This window comes from Astyanax mexicanus, chromosome 16, assembly GCF_023375975.1.
Source record: "Astyanax mexicanus isolate ESR-SI-001 chromosome 16, AstMex3_surface, whole genome shotgun sequence".
In the NCBI taxonomy this organism is placed as follows: Eukaryota; Metazoa; Chordata; class Actinopteri; order Characiformes; family Acestrorhamphidae; genus Astyanax; species Astyanax mexicanus.
In genome coordinates this window covers 8,023,264-8,039,191 of record NC_064423.1, presented here as the reverse complement: position 1 = coordinate 8,039,191, position 15,928 = coordinate 8,023,264, and the positions used below count along the sequence as shown (strand labels likewise).

The following is a 15,928-nucleotide window of genomic DNA, read 5'->3' as shown; positions in this document are numbered from 1 at the left end:
TTTATACCTAAATTTAGCGGTGACGAATAAAAAATAAATAAAAAGGGGCGTCTGCGCATGCGCGAATATTAGCGGCCGTCTGCGCATGCGCGAATATTTGCAACCGTCTGCGCATGCGCGAATATTAGCGGTCGACTGCGCATGCGCGAATATTAGCGGCCGACTGCGCATGCGCGAACATTGGCGGCCGTCTGCGCATGCGCGAATATTAGCGGTCGACTGCGCATGCGCGAATATTTGCGGCCGCAAATATTCGCGCATGCGCAGTCGGCCGCTAATATTCGCGCATGCGCAGACGGCCGCAAATATTATTTTATTTTTTATTCGTCTTGTGGGAACACACCGCTAAAATTAGGTATAAATTAACTTAAAGTGTTTTGGTAAAAAGCTAGTTGACTTTTTAACATTAGCCAGATTACCATACTTTAATTCAGTATTAATAAGATTCAGAAATTTGCTGGAAACTGGCTGTTTCAGCTCTCGGTGAAACGCGATCTTATTACTGAACTACAGCGTGGTTTAAAAGCTGCTGCTGATTGAGAAAAACACACCCTGTGGTGGGAGAGAAGGTCGTGAATCAGCTCTTAAACGGCGCTGGGTGTTTGTTTTGTTTCTGAACAAGCAGGTGACGCTGCAACTGGATTTTATAAAGATGTGAGAAAAGAATGCTTTCGTCGTGGATTTAACATGAAAAGGTAAGCTGCTGTTATGTTCTGATCTGTGCAGGCAGTTTATGCACTTAACGTAACTCCGTTAGACAACTAACTTACAGAACTAGCGTTTGTTGTGTCTCCGGCTTAGTTTTCTGCAGTCCATGATTATTAGCTAAGGTGTTTAGTTTATTTTGACCCCAAACAGCAGCATTCACTGCATTTTGCATACTATTAACTAACCGCGTGAATCCGTTGCAAGTTAGCGTTAACTTCATCACAAACGAGTAACGGATTAGTAAACACACTCTTGTCTTTTTTTTGAATCCTCACAGTTTCTGTCAGAAAACACTGAAAGAAAACTTCTCCTCTGTCTCTGTTTATATAGCGATGGTTTTGGTTTAAAGCTGGGTTTGTTGTGCTGGATATTTGGTTAGGAGCAGGAGATTTTATAAGATGTGTGGCTGCATAATTGTGAACTGAGATCGCGGTCTGTGAAGTTACACCCGCAGCTAACCAGTGACTTTAAAAAACAAATAAACACAGCTGTTACATGACTTTATGGGTTTTAAAAAATGAGTTAATTACTTTTAAAAGACTAGGCTACTAATGTTGGCCCTGCTGAGTCCAGCTGATCATCCAGAAATAAACATTACCTATGCTGGTCAAAAGCTATTTAAAGAGCTAACCTCCCAGGGTGTGTTTGTTTGTTTTTTTCTGGTTTTGAGCATTTTTTAAGGAGGGAGTGTACGTCTGTGCTGCAGTAGAAGAGTGTAATTTTAGAAAAGTTGCTGTATTTGTCTCACTGTCTTAGATAGTATAGACTTTAAACATGTTACTAAAAATTAACACTGGACCGTGTTTTTAAATACTTGCCATTCTGGATGTCCTGAACATTTTCATGCATATTTTTTTTATGTCGGTTAGTTTTATTTATATAAAGTAAGACCTGTAGATCTACTTTATTGGATAAATTGATACAGCTACCATGAACTGTTTTGTTTCTGTTCTGTAAAATCAGGCCCAGTTCCAAAAGACACAACATCCTCAGTGTCCTGGAGCTCCAGCTGAAGCACTGGCCACTCCACGTTCTCCATCCCCACCCAAAAGAGCTTAATGAATATATGTTAATACATTAATAGCTTAATATTATTACTCTATTTGTTCTTATTACTGACTTACCGGGGGAACTAATTAAGGGACGGAAACACACACAGAGAAATGTGTTGGCAGTGCTGTTGCTAATTGTACTGAGTGTCTGCAGTGTACTGGGAGGATTGTGCTGGGTGCTTATTGTTTCTCAGGTGGTAAATCATGTTTGTTGTTGAATGTGCATTTTTTTCCTTCCCATCTTGTAAAATCCTGCCTTTGCAGTCCACTTTAAAATATTTCCAAACAGAGAGGTGTAATACGCTCTTTCGATCTTACAGCTGCTGCTCACACTGCTAATAAATAAAAAACAAACCCAGTTGATTTTATCGGAGCGCCAGTACCCAAACCCGACTGACTAAAACTTTCAATCGTAACCACCTTACACTTAACGATTGAGATGACACGACCGCAACTCAACTGCAGCTCGACTCTAGCCAGACTCTCGTGATTTTATCCTGACTCTGTGAAATAATTGGAAAATCGTTAGGTACCTGAACACTCTTCTCTCTTCACCCTTAATGTAGCAGCTACCCACTGAATAACTGTTAGCCTGTTCTATAGCGACTGTAATTTCCTTCTGTCTGTTTCTTACACTCTGTAGGTACTTATATATTTTTTTTTTTTATTGAACGTGGCAGCGTGCCGACAATCACAAGTATTGCAAATGTTGGGATAGATTTCAGCCAATTTAACTTTACTAGAATGTGCTCTGTGTACTCTGCAGGTACTTCTAAGGCAGCTAGTTGAAGGCGTGATTGAGGTCCATGCCAGAGGGGTTCTGCACTGTGACCTCAAGCCATAGAACATCCTGGTTCAGATGTACAGTTAGGAACCACGCCTTCATCTTCTGTTCTTCTGGTATGGGTTTTCAGTGAACACTACAGGCAGAGAACTGTCTTCGTAGAAGCTACCATTACTGAATAGAGATTCAGGTCAAAAACATTCCTTAACGCTCAGTCACTGTCTCTAATTTACTTTTCAGGACCTTCCTCATGAGTGGTTTACCCATGAGGCCAAATCCTCCACAGTGTTGCAGATAGGAATCATCCTGCTGTGTGTGAGAGGTGACCCTTCAACACCAGCACGGAGATCACCTCAAAGAAGTCTCAGATCATCTCTCCACCATCTGCTCTATGACCCCTGGCTAAGTATACACCACGACACAGCCACCACATCAGGCACACCTCAGTCAGGTACCATATAAAACAATAATAATAATAATTTTAAAAAATCTATATTTTCAATCTCTAGTTTAGAGAGTTCTCTAGTAGAGCTGGGCTATTAATCGATTTTATCGATAAATTCGAATTTATAGTTTAGGACAATGTGTTTTTATGAAAATCGATTTTCTCTGAGTTTTCTTTTTCACCACAGACGCTCCTCTGTGGGCACAGAGTGAGCTTAGCTAGCTCCCTCCATACCTCCCTCCCTCCAGCGCGCGCACCCCCCGCCCCTCCCTCACTCCCTCCCATTTAAATGCTTTGTTTTGCAATTCTAGCCCAATAGGGAAAAGTATTTACTTAAGAGCATATAAATTGTACTTGTTTTCTATTGTCTACTTTGTAAGTTTTATCAAAAAAGGGCACCATTTTATTTATTTCTATTTGTTTTTAAGGGTGTGTTTATTTATTTATTTATTTATTTTTAAGTTTGAGGGTGCATTGTGTCAGTACCTAAACTATGTTGGAGAAAGCTTTCTAAAAGTCAATAGATGTTCTCACTGTTTACAATAGTTTTTTTTTTGCTTGTTTCTGGTTGCACTTTAACCACAAATGGAACATTTTAAGTGAAAACAAATTAAATAAGAACTAGTTTTTAACCATTTCTTTAGATTTCTTAAAAAATCTAAGATTTTTTTTTTCCGGCCATATCGCCCAGCTCTATACTCTAGTTTAGAGGGTTTTTTTTATAAAACACACCTAAGGAAAATAGCAGGTATCAATAAAGCTATTGATTCCATACTTTTTAAAAGGTAATGGTTTTCTTTAACTATATAAATGTTTTAATCGTTTTGTGTATTGTATGCTTTTAATTGCTTCCTGTTTTGTATTTGTGTTCATGTACTTAAGGCTTTAATCCTTTTATCTTGATATTGTTTTTTTTTTGATGTTTATTAATTACTTAACTGTATTTATCTTTATGTAGTATACTGTTAGTGTTTTAATCCATACACTTTTTGTATATATTTCTTTTATTGCTTAGTTACTTGCTTTATTAATGGTTATTGTATTGGTGTTTTAGTCTTATTTTGGGCTTATATTCATTAAAAACATTTTAATGTTTGTCTTTTAGTGCTTTAATCAATTAATATTGTACTTACCTTTTACTATTTTACTATTAATCTTTCTGTACTTAATTATACATTATTTTTTATTTATTTTTTTATAAAATTAAAGGCGGGTTTATTAATTATGTCTTTATACGGGATTTTATATTTGCATTGTATATATTTTTGTTTCATTTAATGTTTATGCTCTTTGTCTTTTTCAGATTTTTACATTTTTAATTTGTGTATTGACCCAAGGAGTATGGGTTCCTCTCAAGGTTTCTATCTCTCTTTCTGAGAGAATTTTCTTTGCCGCTGTCTCCTTTGTGCTTACTCAAAAGAGGTTTGGACACTTTTTTTTTTAATTTATTTATTTATTTATTTTATAACTGTTCTTAATTTTGTTTGTTTCTTAACTTTGTCAATAAATGTTTTTTTATTGCTATCACTTTTGTCTGTTTATTTGATCACACTATCGCTAAGTTTCTTGAAATGTGTTTATGGAAAAAAAATAATTTTAATATTTTATTAAATGTGGATTTGATGCCCACATTCAACCACTTTTTAACACTTCAACTAAACACTGAAAGAATAAATCAGAAATTATTGATTTATTATTAATGTAATGAACAGAGATGTTCTGAAGTTAAAAGCTGATTATCCCATGTGTCTCATATTCCCAAATATGATAAGGTTGATAAGGTCATGTCAGCTCCAAGGACAATTTCAGTTTTGTATTTCAGTGAAAGTTATTCCTTTAATTGAATTTATATAAATAATGTATCTGGTAATATACAAAGGCTCTCAGTGTTGTTACACCTTTTTGTTATACTTAAAACCAAAGTGTAATTTTCAACAACTCGCCTCTATGTGATGTTTGACCACTTAGGAATTACACTGACATTACTTCTACAAGTCATGGGATAGTAGGTTTGAGGCTGATCATGAAGTGTTACCTCAATGTATTGGCCAGTAATTTATTATTGAAGGTTATTCATTCAAATTTATTGTGACTGGTGGTCTGCCTACAATTGTCTGTGCAACTCTGAGAAATATCTATATACAACTTTTAAAACGATTAAAGCTTTGGGATTTACATGTGCAAAATTGAGCCCTGCATACAGAAATATACTGATAACTTTCTGATGCTTTAAAAAATAAGAATCAAAGGAATCAAATTCCAAAAGATAAGCATTAGCATTTCAGAAGTACTGTCCGAGGTCAGCATACACACTAGAAAAACAGAGAAAAAAAATCACAGTTCTTACAGTCTGCTTGTCTTACCAGGTTCCATGAGACACTGCAGCATCCCTTTATTCATCCAATAACATAAATTATACATTAATAAAACATCTGTTTTCCGGAAGTGGATTGTGATTGGCTGTTTGTCAATGTCATAGCACTTGCACGAAAAACCCGGGAATAAGACACAGAAGGCCCACTTCGGAAAAATGGCGCTACAAGGACAGCAGCAAGTATGTACCTAAATGTACATTTACACGTTTTAATAAATATGAATCCATTGCTAATGAATCGGCATTTGCACTCCACCATAAATAAATAGGACCTGTTAGGGACGTCCATAAGGGCCAAGGTCACATACGTTAGGAGTCGCTCAAAAAGATGGCACTTCAGAATATTCTGCAAAGAACAATATATATATATATATATATATATATATATATATATATATATATATAATTTTAATGGACAGGAAATATTACAACAAAAAATTACAATCAATATTATATAAAATTTTGAATTTTATGGAAAAAGGCAACAGCAATATATAAACCTATATGTAGTAGCCCCCAACCCTGGTCCAGAATTTCTGTTTCTGAGGTTTCTGACGGTTCCTACGCAAGTGTTGATAAGCATTAATAACCGCATATTTACTTCGTTTACGTTCATAACCGCAGATGAAATTTCCCCCCATTTGCCCTGCCATAGTGTCATATTTCTGCTAAGCTCAATTAGGTGCACTATATATCTAATAGTGAATACCTAACTGCATTTTAGCCAGCCTGAATGTGTATTCAGTGGCGACATACATACCCAGCAAACAGCTCGCGGACGTCCTTATTTGAGTATTTTTAAAACGTTTGCTATAGGACGTACGTGACCTTGGCCCTTATGGACGTCCCTAACAGGTCCTATTTATTTATTTAAGCCGAAGGCGTGGCAAATTCCACTCTCACGGGTGTTTTGCCTCCTCGCGCGCGTGTAGCTATCCCCGCGCGCGCGAGTGTGGTTTTGCTTCCGCGCGCGCGCAGCCAGCCCTCTCCGCGCGCGCGAGTGTGGTTTTGCTTGCGCCAAGTGACTTTGCTCGCTCGCGAATTTTGACACGGTTTTGACGCCATACCTGTCTCTCTCTCTCTCGCGCGTTCGGCGTGTTTTTAGTTTCCGCCCATTCTCGTTTTTCCGCCAGTTCTCGGGCTCCCTATCTCTTTATAAAGGCGGGTTTTCCCGGCCACGTCCCAATTCACTAGCCAGGGCAGCGGTCTGCACAGATCTGATTGGCAGAGGAGAGCGTTTGAAGATTTTACACCACACGTGATTGGTCTGTGAGTTTCCCATGCCGCAGAGTGCGTATACCGTAAAGACAAGAAAAGTTCTGACGCTTTAAATGAACACTGTCAAAATTAAATCCTTCTCAGTAGTTTATCGGTTTGGGTCCGCATTGGACAACGTCTGGGTCCGGACCCGGACCGCAGTCTGCATATATATGATCCCTGTCCTCGACCATATACACGGTTTTGTTTTATAAAGCCACTCCTTGCTGCCCTGCAGAGAACAACAGGTTCAATATTCAGTTTTACAGTGTTAAATATGTCAGGTCAAGAAAGACTTTCTTTATTTTATATTTTTTTTATAAAAACAAGTATTTATGTTAAGTGAAATCAAGAAAGACCATATTTTATTTTTTATAAAAAAAATTATTTATGTTAAGTTAATTCAAGAGAAATGGTCTTTTAATTTTATAAAAATAAATAGTTCAACTTTAAATGTCTAGAGATACATTGATGCTGTTAAAAATGCTTTTTCCAATAAAGGGAGTATTGGCAAAACTGGTTATAATTTTTATGTTAAGGCGGCGGGACGTGGTGTGTGCAGCTGCTTAAAGTAACTAATAAAGTAACTTGTAAAGTAACTTAGTTACTTTTAAAATCAAGTAATCCATATAGTAACTAAGTTACTTTTTAAAGCAGTAATCAGTAATCGGATTACTTTTTCAAAGTAACTATACCATCACTGTTTACAACACATCTCATTCTTAAACTAACAAATTTAGATGCACAATTAGACTCCATAAGAAAATAAAATTCAGCAAGAAATACATTAATGAAATGATGCCCTTTTTTAATTTGTGCAGATAATAATTCCCTATGAGGAACAGTTGAGACATTACAGTTAAAAACCAAACATTGTTTATATTTTATATCAACCCTATAATTATATTTATTGGCAAATATTTAGCTAGATGTATATCTGTAAATTTAGTGAGATTTGTTTAATGTAGATATTTTTTCATATTATTATGGTAGACATTATATAAAAAAAAACATTAAAAAAAACATTTCTGACTTAAATTCCAGTATGATATCCCTGGTTAATATAAAGCACAAGTTTAAACGTAAAGACACGAGCATGACTGCTCCTGTGAGCTGACTGACTGGTATTAAAGTGTTTTAAATCTGCAGTACTGAAATTTGCTGTTCTGTGTTGAGGCTTTGATTTTGCTCAGTTGCTCCATATACATCAATTAGTTATGGACTCTTCTGGCGGAGAGCGGCGCTGTGGAGGATCTGTGGCGGTTGCGGAGTGGGCAGTCTCCGCTGTGGAGTCTCTGTGGCGGGTCCGGAGTGGGCGGTCTCCGCTGTGGAGTCTCTGTGGCGGGTCCGGAATGGCGGGTTTTTCGTGAGGCGCCGCTTCAGTTTAGACTTTCTTCCACTTTAAACAGATTTAGGGATTAAACTCAGATTTTCGGCGCGCTAACAGGGATGGACCTGCGGGACCCGAGGAAACAGCCGGAGCGCCGCCGCTTCCAGAGAAAGTGAGATTTATTCGGTTTGTTTTAAATTATAAACTTTAGTAACTGTTTAGCTAATGCTAATGCTAATACAGAGTAACAGGTCTGTGTGCCCTATTCGGAGCTCATATTGACTAGTTAGGCAGGATTCTGAGGGTTAGGGTACTCAGTCTGAGCTGAAGGTAGAGGTGTTATCTATTTGTAGTTTTCAGGTTTATTGGGGTAACTCAGATTAATAACTAACAACATCTCAGATAAACTCTGTATTTAACACGGAGCACCAGCATAACCCCACTCTGCCTTCTGAGTGAGCTAGTGTACACAGAGAGGCATCGAGTCAGCATGTCTTGCATTTAAGACGCAGTGGAGGGTGACTCTGAACTACGGGAGCCCGAAAGGGACCGTACATAGCAGAATGTAAAACTGAGAGAAAACAGATTTTCCTAAAAACACGTCGTCTTTAACTGAAAATTCTAATGAATTTATGTAATCCATTTATCTTAGTTTAGCTCCACTTAGCTCTACCTCTGCAGCAAACAATACATTACAATAAATACAGTGCAATACATTACAGTAAATACATTACAGTAAATTGCAATAAATACAGTGCAATACATTACAGTAAATACATTACAATACATTGCAATAAATACAGTAAATACATTGCAATAAATACAGTACAATACAATACAGTAAATACATTACAATACATTGCAATAAATACAGTAAATACATTACAATACATTGCAATAAATACAGTACAATACAATACAGTACAGGTAGATCAGCATGTAATGATTTGAAAGATCAGCCAAAACTAGGCATTGGCCCGATGCCGATGATTCTGTAAAATCAGCTGCAGCGGTCTAAAGTGCTGCCACTATGATCGGGGGATAGCTGGTTTAAATCCCGGTCATGCAGCTTGCCATTGTCTGCCTGAGCCCAGAGAGCACAATTGGCCTTGCTCTCTCTGGGTGGTTACAATAGATGGCGCTCTTTCCCCTCATCACTCCTCGGGTGATGTGTATCAGCACGGGCTTCTGTAGTGGAATTATCAGTACAGTTTATTTGCTGAATTATTGACGTCTTTGTTTTTTGTGATTTTGTTCCACAGGTTAAGGTCTTAATTCTGAGAAAGTTAACATCCACCAACCTGTGTTCTCCTGTATCATGAGGAGGTCTGGGGCTTCAGTCCCACCTCGTCTCCGACGACAAAAACCTGATCAAAGCGACGTCAAAACTTCTCCCGAAAAAGATGTGAGAACTAAAACTAGCAGACGGATGAGGAAAGTGAAGGCGGGTCCACTGAGAAATAAATTCAATCCGGACTCGTTCTGCTCGGACAGTGAGGGTTCTGGAGTGAGTGATGGCGTGGACCGGGCCGTGACCTCGCCCGTACCTGTGCTTGTTGATCTCACTGGTGAACCTGAACGTCTGGTTGAGGTTGGTGGAGCTCAGAATCAGCAGGATGTTGTTCTGCTCTCGTCTGGTGAGGAGGGTCAGATCAGACGGTTGGAGTTGGTGAAGTTTGGGCGGAGCTCGGAGGATCCGGTGGGTAAAGTTGTCTTGCCGCCGCAGTCTCTGGCAGAAGACACACTGAAAACAATCCGACTGAAAAACGAAGCTTCAGGACGAAACCCGCTCTCTGATAGTATCGGTACGATTCTGATTGAGAGGTGGGACAGTCAGTCGGACGAGGCGAGCGCTGAGGGATCGGTGGTGTCGGGTCCCGGCTCCCCTCACAGTGTCCTAAGCTCACTGAGGTGCAGAGACTGCAGGACACTCTTCACCAAAATCAGGAGACAAAGACCTCCGAAAACTAGGAAACGGGACTATGGTATGATTTTAAAATGACTGATTCTATTATTTTTTAAATGATTGTGTGTAAAAGATTAACCTCCCTGTGCTGTAAGACGGATTTAGTGTAAATGGCAGAGCATTTTTTTTTATCAGGTACAGTTTTATGCTCTATTAGCCTAGCTGTATCTGTTTTCCAGCTGAAAGATACAAGCTGCACAGAAGAAGAGAATTGATTTAATTAGACGTTTTTTTTATGTTATTATTTTTGTGATGAAAATCTTCTAAAGTTAAATTGTTTTCTGTGTGTTTTCTACACAGATCCAGCCTCTTTATCATGTGATGAATGGCTGCTTATTAAGACTTGGCATCCAAAGCGACGGAGGCAAGAGAGAGGGTGTGTGTGCATTCTAACACTATATGGATAAAAGTGTTGGGACTGGGGTGTAACGGTACCTGTAGGGCCCTGCGAAACCTTTTTTCTGTTTTTATCGTTTTTTTCCCCCTCACATTTTGGATTTTTAGGTCATAATAAAATAAAAAATAATACAACCTCTGTGATGAATGTAAATAACGGACGGTGTTTGTGTTGAGGGGTTTTGTTTGTGGAAACACTTTGAACGTTTTAAATCATTCATAATTGGGACACATTCTTATAGATTGATTCCTTTAAAATCGAGGGTATTAAAGAGTTTATCCTACTTATGTTGGTATAACTGTCTCTACTGTCCTGAAAAGACTTTCTACCAGCCAATCCCACGCACTGCTCTTCAGATCAATACTGAGATTTTATATTCAGTATTATCAAATGGTCATATTCTATCAGCAGTGCGTCTCTACAGAGAACAGACAGCAGTGTGTGTTTGTAAATCTGCCTCAGCAGCAGAAACGTCTACAGGTATTTAGACGTGTAGTAACTGTAAGGTGTTGATGCTCACTGTGGAAAATATAATTTCTGATTATTGATTATTAATCAAAATTGATTATTTTTATTATATTTGATATTACATTATTCTATCTATTTTAATTTTAGTTTATTTCCATTTTTCTGCAGAAAGTTGTGGACGCATCTGAAGCGGATCAGAAAGCTGGTGCTGGAGCTTTCGGGTTGTGCCATGAAAAACACAGTCACCTGTTCTAGACCTCACGTCTTCCTGCAGAGGTGAGTCCACTGTCTCTGTTCACTTTAATAACAGTACTTAAACACTTGACACATCACTGGTCACAAAATACCAAAATTGTGTTGATATAGCCACAGTCACACTGATAAAGCTAGCGGGAGGATTAGTGTGCTAGTTATGTTAATATTAGTGTGCGTCTGAGTGCATTGCTTTGTATTATGTGACGAGTTTTACCAAACATCCTAAGACCATTCAAGCATATGTAGTACTGATAGTACTGATAGTCTACACCAGGGGTCACTAATAGGCGGACCGCGGTCCGGATCCGGATTGGACAACGATAAACTACAGAGAAGGATTTAATTCTGACCGTGTTCGTTTAAAGCGGCGGAACGTTTATTGTCTTTATGGTTTACGTGCTTTACAGTGCAGTAAATTTACAGGCCAATCACGTGTGCTGTAAAATCACCAAACGCCTATCTCCTCTACCAATCAGATCTGTGCAGATGTAAGAGTGCGGAGCCACACAGGCGAAGCAGGCGTTGAGATGTCGGAGAATAAAGCGAGAAAAGCTAATACAGATGGTGCGCACCAGAAAATAAATTAAAATACTACCTTTATAAAACAGATTAACAGTAATGTAACCGAGCGGTGTTACTTGGAGGAATTAAAGAGAAACAACCGAGACGAGAGAGCAAAATATTCCACTTTACTCCACCTGATCAGAACTCCTCAGCAAGAAAAATACCTTCCTCGCTCGCAGACGCGCGCACTCTCTCTCTCTACTCCCAAAACAACCCTACCTCAAAACTACGGCAACACCCAGAGGACAAAAAGCATGGGCAACTCCCCCCATCAGTTTTACCCACAACACAATAAAGTCTGATACAGTAATAATATTAAATAAAATAAAACTACTGTTTTTAAAAAAAGCTAATATTTTGGCCAGGTTCAGCAAACATTTCTCCATATGTTGTACGATTTACCATTCATGTAATTAATATTATGACAGGCAGGCCTAAATCTAATATAAATAAAAATCAAATAGAATAAATAGCATTTTGAAACAAAGTGAACATACAGATTCACATTAATAGACTTGATAAGTTCAGAGTGTTTCCATTTATTTTATGATAGGTTGATAATGTAATTATTGTGACAGGCTTATTTAAAACAATACATATTGTTGAAAAGTACTAGTTTGTGTAAAAGTAAAACACTGACAGAAGTACCAGGTTTCTTCAGTATACAGTATATAATACTGAATCATAACGCAAGTTAAAAATGGCGATGGTCTGGACCTTGGCCTAGCAAATTTTCTCTAATTGGACCTTACTGAATTCTAATTAAATACCCCTGGTCTACACTGATTGTTGAGCTTGAATTATATATAAATTTTTATATTAAATAAATGTGAGTTGTGATGGTCCAGCTTCAGGGTCTTTGGTTTTATGGATAAACGATTAAAACAGAGTCTTGAACAACAAATCAGCAACTTGACCTAAAAAAAAAAAAAAAAAAAAAAAAAAAGGTTTTGCCATTTAATTAAGTTTGGTCTACTGGAGGTGTGTGGCTCACAGGTGTAAAACCACTGCGGTAGTAAATGTGAATAAGATTCTATGTTTCTGTCTTTATTCAGGAATTTGCGTCGCTGCAGGAGAATGACCTCTGACAGCAAAGCCAAGCCACGACAGCGCCGCCGACCCAGGAAGAAAATCCTGTGGCCTCCTCTGGGTTCCAGAAGAAGAGTAAAGAGAAAAACGTTTGAAAGAGATGATTCCTTAGATCAGCTTTTCCCTTTAGACCTCACCGCCTCCAACAACGCCCGCCAGGACCAGCCTGCGAGCCGCGATGATCGCTCTGAACCACAAGAGCAGGAGAGAGTTCTTAAACACGTCGTCCGGGACTTTACCGGCGTTCCGGACCTACCGGAGGGAACACGCAGGGAACTGAGATTTGAGGATCTGTTCAGTGCCCTGCCGATAGAGTCACAGAAACCACAGCAGGGGATCCTACAGAGAAACAGAGGAAGAAGAAAAACCAATACAAGTCAAACAGATCTCCCAGCAAATGAACTGGATTATTCCAGAGCAAAAAATCTGCTGTGTGGGGATTCAGACGAGTTCAGAACCCCTACAGATCTCTCCACTTTGGAGTCGAAGGTTGTCAGAAAGAGTCACTCATCATCGTTCTTTTCGTCTGGAAACTCGTTCAGTGCGGAACAGCGGGGCAGCTTCAGGTCCATGTTAGCGGCGGTGGAGAAGAGTCACAACCGGATTATTAAAGAATCTCACAGTTGAGGCTCTCGCCCGGTTCTGGTTTTGGTTCTGTTTGTTTAAGGTTGTTGAGTTTCTCTGTTCTGTTTTAGGCTGGAGAAATATAGGCTGTTACCTACACGTTCACGTTTAAACGATAGGGGGCAGTGCAGCTCTCAGCAGCATCAAATATACATCAATCAAATACACAGGACGTTTAATGGAAGATTAAAAGCTGTAAGAACGGTATTGCCGCGCTGGTAAGGGGCCGCGTCTGTTATGTTTATGATGCAGCCGGTTGACTGCATTTATACGCAGCCAAACATCAAGTTTTTCTCCAGCTTTAGAGCTTAATAGTTAGAAACTGGCATCTAATTGGTGCACTCTCTTAGTGAAACATTTAAAAGCCTGAAAAAAGATCTTCTGATCAAACAGTTTGCTGTTTGTTGTGATTTTGAATACCTACCTGTTCAGGTGATTAGACCTGGATAGTTGACAAATCGTTTTTCATATTTCCGGTCCTTTATTGTTATTGTATAGTGTTTTATTTTTGTTTTTTTGTTAGTTAAATTATTAGCATAGACTTAATAACTTAAAAAGAGGCCAAGAAGTAACCACACTGCTGTTTTTTTGTTCTGTTGCTGAAACGTTCTCTCTTACTCAGGAGTAAATTTTCAGAGTAAATAAATGTATAAAGTGTAATTAACATGTATGTTGTTCAGTTCCTTTTTTTCTGTGTTCTGTTTTATAATTATTAATTATAAATGTCTACAGTGGGATTGTTGCTGGTAACAAATAAACACGGCTTCTGTTGACTATAAGAGTGTGATTTGTACAGTAAGAGTATATGATGTGTGTTAAATAATGACCACACGGGGGAGCAAGCAGCATATAAATCATCACTATGTAAAACCCTATAAAGATCTACTGCTTCTGGATCAGTTTTTACACCAAATGAGCTTAATTTACCTCACAGAGGAACGAGCGAGAATTAAAGTGACTGTAATGATTTTACAGTACAGATTGAGGTTATCTGCAGTATAAAGCTTTATATTACCCTGATAAATTACTACATTTATTAACTAATATTATCTCTGCTGCTTCGTAGTGCAGAACACAGCTTTGACCAGTAAGAGGAGAGCACTCTTGTCAGGTGGTTTGTTAAAGCACATTTTAGTGCACATAAATTCTGACTCTTCTGTTGGAGAGGAGGACAGTCTCTCTCTTATCTACTGAAGTTTCCTGAACTTCAGCCCAAAGTTCTCTCTTTTCTCTTCTCTTGTCTTTCCCTTCCCAAACAGCCAATAGCTAGCTGATGGTGTGTTTCTGAAATAACAAATCACTGGTTAAACTGGAGTAAGAGAGGCTAGCTGTGGTGTTTCTGGTCGGTCTGTGTGTTTACATTAAACCAGTGTTTTTCTATAGAACTTGAATTTTTAATTTACAGTCCCTGTGTTTTTGGTGGGCATTATGTGATGTAATTCACCAAAAATAACCAAGATTGAATCTTATAAAAGAACAGGTCTTTCTCAGGAGCTCAGTGAACTCCAGCACTGTGGTACCATCATAGGATGCAGCACCTGTTCAACAAGTCCAGTCGTGAAGTTTCACTATTCACTACTAAATATTCCACAGCCAACTGTCAGTGATATTATAACACAGTGGAAGAGACTGGGAACGACAGAGACTCTGCTCTGTCAGAGTAAAATATCAGAGTAGCTTCAGATTAGTTCATCACTACACACCTTCAAGCTTCATGTAGCTTCAGGGTTCATCACTACACACCTCCAAACTTCATGTAGCTTCAGAGTTCATCACTACACACCTCCAAACTTCATGTTGCTTCAGAATTCATCACTACACACCTCCAAACTTCATGTAGCTTCAGAGTTCATCACTACACACCTCCAAACTTCATGTAGTTTCAGAGTTCATCACTACACACCTCCAAACTTCATGTAGCTTCAGAATTCATCACTACACACCTCCAAACTTCATGTAGCTTCAGAATTCATCTCTACACACCTCCAAACTTCATGTAGCTTCAAAGTTCATCACTACACACCTCCAAACTTCCTGTAGTTTCAGAGTTCATCACTACACACCTCCAAACTTCCTGTAGTTTCAGAGTTCATCACTACACACCTCCAAACTTCATGTAGCTTCAGAGTTCATCACTACACACCTCCAAACTTCATGTAGCTTCAGAGTTCATCACTACACACCTCCAAACTTCATGTAGCTTCAGAGTTCATCACTACACACCTCCAAACTTCATGTAGCTTCAGAGTTCTTCACTACACACCTCCAAACTTCATGTAGCTTCAGAGTTCATCACCACACACCTCCAAAGTTCATGATGTGCGTGTGTGTGATGTGCAGATGTGTTTGTGATGTGTGGGTGTGTCACATCACACACCCGCACATTACACACACGCACATCACACACCTGCACATCACACACACCTGCACATCAAGCACCTGCACATTACACACCCGTACACAGTGTAAGGTGTGTGTGTGTGATGTGCGTGTGTGTGCGCGGATGTGTGTGTGGTGTATGATGTACGGGTGTGTGTGTGGTGTGTGCTGTACGGGTGTGTGATGTGCGGGTGTTGTTTGATATGTTTCTGTGGGAGCGGCTCGGCCGGTCTTGC

At 38.9% G+C, this 15,928-nt stretch overlaps 1 protein-coding gene and 2 long non-coding RNA genes across 3 annotated transcripts; 2 read left to right on the top strand and 1 right to left on the bottom strand.

Annotated features, from left to right (window-relative positions):
* Positions 1-427: 427 nt before the first annotated feature.
* Positions 428-4,427, top strand: LOC125782218 (uncharacterized). Its single transcript, XR_007424833.1, has 3 exons — positions 428-695; positions 2,527-2,660; positions 2,785-4,427. It is a non-coding gene; the product is annotated as an uncharacterized LOC125782218 (long non-coding RNA).
* A 3,512-nt stretch (positions 4,428-7,939) lies between these two features.
* Positions 7,940-14,092, top strand: si:ch211-227n13.3 (uncharacterized). Its single transcript, XM_007238866.4, has 5 exons — positions 7,940-8,122; positions 9,213-9,935; positions 10,217-10,292; positions 10,950-11,057; positions 12,656-14,092. Exons 2-5 carry the CDS (start codon positions 9,269-9,271, stop codon positions 13,314-13,316), a joined length of 1,512 nt encoding a protein of 503 aa, XP_007238928.3. The 5' UTR covers positions 7,940-8,122; positions 9,213-9,268; the 3' UTR covers positions 13,317-14,092.
* Positions 14,093-15,040: 948 nt separating this feature from the next.
* LOC125782220 (uncharacterized) lies at positions 15,041-15,610 on the bottom strand. The gene is made up of 3 exons (XR_007424835.1): positions 15,417-15,610; positions 15,137-15,216; positions 15,041-15,096 (listed from the first exon to the last, which is right to left on the bottom strand). It is a non-coding gene; the product is annotated as an uncharacterized LOC125782220 (long non-coding RNA).
* Between the last annotated feature and the right edge of the window lie 318 nt (positions 15,611-15,928).